At 53.1% G+C, this 6,473-nt stretch overlaps 3 protein-coding genes across 3 annotated transcripts; 2 read left to right on the top strand and 1 right to left on the bottom strand.

The window, feature by feature from the left end:
• Positions 1 to 1,733: 1,733 nt before the first annotated feature.
• On the bottom strand, positions 1,734 to 2,201 carry LOC100488903 (histone H2A type 1). The gene has a single exon (XM_004913818.4). The coding sequence runs from the start codon at positions 2,184 to 2,186 to the stop codon at positions 1,794 to 1,796; it is 393 nt and encodes a 130-aa protein (XP_004913875.1). The 5' UTR covers positions 2,187 to 2,201; the 3' UTR covers positions 1,734 to 1,793.
• A 326-nt stretch (positions 2,202 to 2,527) lies between these two features.
• On the top strand, positions 2,528 to 3,350 carry LOC108648861 (histone H2B 1.1-like). Its single transcript, XM_018097420.2, has one exon. The coding sequence runs from the start codon at positions 2,582 to 2,584 to the stop codon at positions 2,960 to 2,962; it is 381 nt and encodes a 126-aa protein (XP_017952909.1). The 5' UTR covers positions 2,528 to 2,581; the 3' UTR covers positions 2,963 to 3,350.
• A 1,950-nt stretch (positions 3,351 to 5,300) lies between these two features.
• On the top strand, positions 5,301 to 6,072 carry LOC116407573 (histone H1B-like). The gene has a single exon (XM_031893080.1). It carries the CDS (start codon positions 5,339 to 5,341, stop codon positions 6,017 to 6,019), a length of 681 nt encoding a protein of 226 aa, XP_031748940.1. The 5' UTR covers positions 5,301 to 5,338; the 3' UTR covers positions 6,020 to 6,072.
• Positions 6,073 to 6,473: the final 401 nt, after the last annotated feature.

Raw genomic sequence — 6,473 nt, 5'->3', positions numbered from 1 at the left:
ATTTAATTACAAATAGAATTTGGGTTTCATGCTTAATTTGCAAAGGACTTTTATTATACAGCTCTGTATGTGGGGGTGCCAGTATGTGGGGGTGCCAGTATGTGGGGGTGCCAGTATGTGGGGGTGCCAGTATGTGGGGGTGACTGTATGTGGGGGTGACTGTATGTGGGGGTGCCAGTATGTGGGGGTACCAGTATGTGAGGTAACTGTATGTGGGGGTGACTGTATGTGGGGGTGCCAGTATGTGGGGGTGCCAGTATGTGGGGGTGCCAGTATATGGGGTGCCAGTATGTGGGGGTGCCAGTATGTGGGGGTGCCAGTATGTGGGGGTGCCAGTATATGGTGTGCCAGTATGTGGGGGTGCCAGTTTGTGGGGGTGCCAGTATATGGGGTGCCAGTATGTGGGGGTGCCAGTATATGGGGGTGCCAGTATGTGGGGTGCCAGTATGTGGGGTGCCAGTATGTGGGGGTGCCAGTATATGGGGTGCCAGTATGTGGGGGTGCCAGTATGTGGGGTGACAGTACATGGGGTGCCAGTATATGGGGGTGCCAGTATGTGGGGGTACCAGTATGTGAGGTAACTGTATGTGGGGGTGCCAGTCTGTGGAGGTGACTGTATGTGGGGGTGCCAGTATGTGAGGGTGACTGTGTGGGGGTGACTGTATGTGGGGGTGACAGTATGTGGGGGTGCCAGTATGTGAGGGTGACTGTGTGGGGGTGACTGTATGTGGGGGTGCCAGTATGTGAGGGTGACTGTGTGGGGGTGACTGTATGTGGGGGTGACAGTATGTGGAGGTGACTGTATGTGGGGGTGACTGTCTGTGGGGGTGACTGTCTGTGGGGGTGACTGTCTGTGGGGGTGACTGTCTGTGGGGGTGACTGTCTGTGGGGGTGACTGTCTGTGAGGGTGACTGTCTGTGGGGGTGACTGTCTGTGGGGGTGACTGTCTGTGGGGGTGACTGTCTGTGGGGGTGACTGTATGTGAGGGTGACTGTATGTGAGGGTGACTATGTGGGGGTGACAGGTCCCCTTATTAACCACTGGCAGCTTCAGTACAAATACAGAGACCAGCTAGATAGGCGTTAGAGTGTGGGGTACATAAGGCTCTAACGCACAGGATGGGCTGTCGCTATGTGGAAATATCCTTGGGGTGTAGTGCAACTACAACTCACTCAGGCTGTGTGCAATAAACAATGGGCCAGAAGGTTCTTTGTGGTGAAACAGAACTCAGCCAGATAGATGGGCCTGAGCCCAGTAACAGGGAGGTGTAGGGAACAGTAGGGTTAATAGTCCCTGTGGGTCCCTACATAAGTTTTAATGAGAAAGAATAAAAATACAGAGGGGGCGTGGCCATGAGTCGGTGAGTGACAGTCACAGATATAAATGTCCCGCAAAAGCCGCGCCCCCCAAATCCAACTCTAATGAATATCCTCACCGAAACCCCCCCCTCCCAGTGTAGCGCAAAGATACAGAGCGGGAATTGTCCAGCAGCGCCACCGTGTGGCGGAACCAACAACCCGGCGATTCAGCAACAGGAGAGACAAGCGGTTTGTGCGACTGACGCAGCTTCACCGGAACCCGCAGCGCAGTGAGATCTAACCTCCCCTTATATATAAGTGGTGCAGCCCGTTTGTTCCGGGGCCTCCCACCCCTGTAACGTGTTGCTTGGAACCGTCAGCCAGTTTGGGTTCATTACATCCCCCTCCCCCCGTGTCAGCCCCCTTTAGCCGGTGTGGGGGCTCTGAAAAGAGCCCTTGTGTTGTTTCCTGATGGGGGCGCTGTGACCGGGCAGCTCACTTGCTCTTGGCCGCCTTGGAGTTCTCGGTTTTCTTGGGCAGCAGCACGGACTGGATGTTGGGCAGGACCCCGCCCTGAGCGATAGTGACTCCTCCGAGCAGTTTGTTCAGCTCCTCATCATTGCGCACAGCGAGCTGCAGGTGCCTGGGGATGATACGGGTCTTCTTGTTATCCCGGGCAGCGTTCCCGGCCAACTCCAGGATCTCAGCGGTCAGGTATTCGAGCACTGCGGCCAGATAGACCGGAGCTCCGGCTCCCACCCGCTCAGCATAATTGCCCTTTCTCAAGAGCCTGTGAACTCGGCCAACTGGAAACTGCAGCCCAGCCCGGGATGAGCGGGTCTTGGCCTTAGCCCGAACCTTCCCGCCTTGTTTGCCTCTTCCGGACATCTCAGCTTACGTCGTCAAATAAACGAAACTATCAAAATCTACTGATTTCCCACACTTTATAGACAGTTAGTGGCCCGCCTCTCTTCTCTCACTGGCTGAGTCTCAATTCAACCAATCACATAGCATGTTCAAAAAGCACCAATAGATGACTCGCCATATCATTCTTTTCACAAGCTGGATTTACTGCAGCCAATTACAAAGACGCTTTAGCAAATGCCAATCATTTGCTGCCAGAGTCTCAAGGAGGACGGATTTCATACCATGTGACGAAGCTGACCAGTTAGAATCAATTATATCAGGCAGCCTTATTTGCATGGGAGGGCTATAAAAGCAGCAGCCCAGGAGGCGGAGGGAACAGTTTTCTCGTTTATCGGAAAGCGTAAGGATAGTTGATCATGCCTGATCCAGCCAAGTCCGCTCCAGCCGCGAAGAAAGGCTCCAAGAAAGCGGTGACCAAGACCCAGAAGAAAGATGGGAAGAAGCGCAGGAAGACAAGGAAGGAGAGTTACGCCATTTACGTGTACAAGGTGCTGAAGCAGGTGCACCCCGATACCGGCATCTCCTCCAAGGCCATGAGCATCATGAACTCCTTTGTCAACGATGTGTTTGAGCGCATCGCAGGGGAAGCCTCCCGCCTGGCTCATTACAACAAGCGCTCCACCATCACCTCCCGGGAGATCCAGACCGCGGTCCGCCTGCTGCTGCCTGGGGAGCTGGCCAAGCACGCCGTGTCCGAGGGCACCAAGGCTGTCACCAAGTACACCAGCGCCAAGTAACTGCTGCCCCATCTCCTGCCCTACTCCCGGCAACACAAAGGCTCTTCTAAGAGCCACCCATTTTCTCACTATAAGATCTGTTATTGGCTATAGGCGCTTTGTATAATATAAATGAACGGTAATCGGTGAATATTATGGGGAAACAGCCGGTAACATTGGCACCAGGGAGAATCTGGGGTACAATTCTAGTTGGCGGGGCTGAAGTTGCTCTAACGCCCAGGAGAGGTTGGGCTTGGGGGTACAATATACAGGGACATTTCGGCGCTTCCCATGGGTTTTTCCCAGTTCCCTTATCCATTGTCTTATTCTCAGTAATAAACCCGACAGCCCCAGTGATTTACTGATATGTAGCGATCTGGGAGCTATAGAACCGCAAAAGGGATTATTTCTTCGAGTTTCCGAGTGATTTTCCCCCTATCTCTGCTACTATGAGCCAGGCAGGAAAGTGTTAAACCCTACGGTACAACCCGATCCGTGTAAAAATAATATTCCATCAGGGAGGTGGGGGGAGGGGTGCGGAAAAGCAGCAACGAATGTGATGGGATCAGTCCCAGCCCGGCGCCGCCCCCTTCTATGCAACATACAGTCACTTTCCCGCACAGAGTAGCGCAGTGACGCTTTGCTCGGTATAGGGGGGGAGTAGCCAAATAGACTCAGTGCCACAGTATAGATTATATACGGGCCGATTTTATCCTAATAACTCTATTAATAATAATGTAACTAATACAATACATTCCCAATGTTTTGGAGGAGCGGATACAAGTTGGAGCAAATTATTTTGGCGGGCGATTTGAAATAATTAACGGCTTTACATATGCTTCAGTCATTGGCTTTGAGAATACAGAGGAACTTTTGTATTGTCCAATCAAGCGCCTAGTTACCCAGAGCCCTAAACTCCGCCCCCACCCAAGTTCCCGCTCAGGTCCGGTGCCTGTGTATATAAGCGGGTGGCTGCGCTACAGAAAACATTCTCTAACAGCAGTGAGAGGAAGATATAGTTATGTCCGGACGCGGTAAAGGCGGGAAGGGTTTGGGGAAAGGAGGCGCCAAGCGGCACAGGAAGGTGCTGCGGGATAACATCCAGGGCATCACCAAGCCCGCCATCCGCCGCCTGGCACGGAGAGGGGGAGTCAAGCGCATCTCTGGCCTCATCTATGAGGAGACTCGGGGGGTCCTCAAGGTTTTCCTGGAGAATGTCATCCGGGACGCCGTCACCTACACCGAGCACGCCAAGAGGAAGACCGTTACCGCCATGGATGTGGTGTACGCTCTCAAGCGCCAGGGCCGCACTCTCTACGGCTTCGGGGGCTAAATCTGATTCATTTCCCGGCTACTGATCTATCGAACCCAAAGGCTCTTTTTAGAGCCGCCCAAAGCCTCACTCAGAGCTGTTACTGCTTGTTCTGTTTATTTTCATTTATTTTATAAGAGCAGGAGAAGGTTGGTGCCTGTGGTGTGATGATATTCCCTTCAATAAATAAAAATAGTCTTATCTGTCAGCCATCCAAGGTGCCCCCTTTACCAAAACACAAAGATGACTATTATAATAGCAAACAGGAGACAACACGCAAAGCTGATAAATAAAGCAGTCAGTTTATTGATAAAACACAAAATGACCAGATAGAGAGAACTAAGGCCCCTCTGAGCCCCAGAACATAATACAGATCTGGATCCAGTGCAGCATCTAATGTTCCCTCTCCCTGTGCCCATGTTGGGAGAACAGCAAGTGATCAGTCTCTTGAACGGAACCAATAACCCAACCCAATCCGGTCAGTGGGACCGACCCCTCCCTGAGTGCTGCAGCCAAACTCCCCCAGCAATGGCTCCCTGTACTGTGCTACTTGCCTGGGACTCCGACCCCCCCACACTCCCTTTATAGCCTCCCCCTCTCTCACTCACCTGCCCATATTATACCCGGGGCCCCCTTATTTCTCTGGGGGAACAGCGGGAGGGGAAGGATTTCTATTCATCCCCAACAATTCCCACAAATGGGAAGGAGAGAAATGAAGCGGAGCCTTTCCGGGGAGCGGGACTGAGTTCCCAGGAGCTGCTCTGGGCAATATATGCAGCCAATAGAATGGGAATTAGTGGCACAGACCCGGGCACTTACTGGGGCAGCTGATCCCATACAGACTGGGGCACATTTATACTCAGAGCCGAGAGAAACAGCACAATATTCCGTCTCTGGAAACACACGGACACCGGGCTACAGGGGAGAGAGGGAGAGAGTGAGTGGGCGGGGAAACCAGCCAATAGGAGGAAATTGCTGTCTGGAAAACTAACCAATCGGGGCTCAAGATAGATGAATATAAGGAGGACGTGACGGAACAGGCCGCATTAGTTTTATTTGTACATTCGTTGTATCTCTGAGTCAGGATGGCCGAGACCGCTGCACCTGAGACCGTTCCTGCCCCAACTGAAGCCGGTAAGAAAAAGAAGCAGCCCAAGAAGGGAGGCGCTAAAGCCAAGAAACCCGCCGGGCCCAGCGCGGCCGAACTGATCGTGAAAGCCGTGTCCGCCTCTAAGGAGCGCAGCGGGGTGTCCCTGGCCGCTCTCAAGAAGGCTCTGGCTGCCGGAGGCTACGATGTGGAGAGGAACAACAGCCGCCTCAAGCTGGCTCTCAAGGCCTTGGTCACTAAGGGGACTCTCACCCAAGTCAAGGGGAGCGGAGCCTCCGGATCCTTCAAGCTGAACAAGAAGCAGCTGGAGAGTAAGGAGAAGGCGGCCAAGAAGAAGCCAGCGGCGCCCAAAGCCAAGAAACCAGCGGCGGCAAAGAAGGCGCTCAAGTCCCCTAAAAAGCCCAAGAAGGTCTCGGCAGCAGCAAAGAGCCCCAAGAAGGTCAAGAAACCGGCAAAGGCCGCCAAAAGCCCCAAGAAGCCCAAAGCTGCCAAACCCAAGAAGGTGGCCAAGAGCCCGGCTAAAAAGGCCGCCAAGCCCAAAGCTGCCAAGAGCCCGGCTAAAAAGGCTCCAAAGCCTAAAGCTACAAAGAGCCCCGCAAAGGCCAAGGCAGCCAAACCCAAAACGGCTAAAGCGAAGAAGGCGGCGCCCAAGAAGTAATTCGGCCCCGGGGCCCCTGCGCACTGACCCAAAGGCTCTTTTCAGAGCCACCACCTCCTCCATCTAAAGAGCCGATACCTGTGTAATCCGCTAATTATAGGGTTAATAAGGGTCCAATTTTTCTTTTGTATCGTCCCATAACAATCAGTACCCGGTCCCATAACAATCAGTACCCGGTCCCATAACAATCAGCACCCGGTCCTATTGCCATAAAATCGTATCTGCTCCGGTGTATACCCGCCCCAATAATCTCTGAGGCCGATTCCCATTTCAGCCAATCACAATGCCGGTTTCTGTAGACGTGACATTCAGCTCCCAATGAAGAAACCACGTTCATTGTCGCCCCAAGAAAGGGAAATCCCGGCCAGTAGGGGCGCTGTTAATTCCCTCATGTCCTGCTCTGCGTTTTATTATGTACAATTCCAAACTGCCACTAGGTGTCGCCCAAACACCA

Source organism: Xenopus tropicalis, chromosome 9, assembly GCF_000004195.4.
Source record: "Xenopus tropicalis strain Nigerian chromosome 9, UCB_Xtro_10.0, whole genome shotgun sequence".
Classification (NCBI taxonomy): domain Eukaryota; kingdom Metazoa; phylum Chordata; class Amphibia; order Anura; family Pipidae; genus Xenopus; species Xenopus tropicalis.
This window is presented reverse-complemented; position numbering and strand designations above follow the sequence as displayed.

Bases quoted from the DNA above. Each gene is read 5' to 3' on its own strand.
- LOC100488903 (XM_004913818.4), bottom strand. From the start codon at position 2,186: ATGTCCGGAAGAGGCAAACAAGGCGGGAAGGTTCGGGCTAAGGCCAAG.
- LOC108648861 (XM_018097420.2), top strand. From the start codon at position 2,582: ATGCCTGATCCAGCCAAGTCCGCTCCAGCCGCGAAGAAAGGCTCCAAG.
- LOC116407573 (XM_031893080.1), top strand. From the start codon at position 5,339: ATGGCCGAGACCGCTGCACCTGAGACCGTTCCTGCCCCAACTGAAGCC.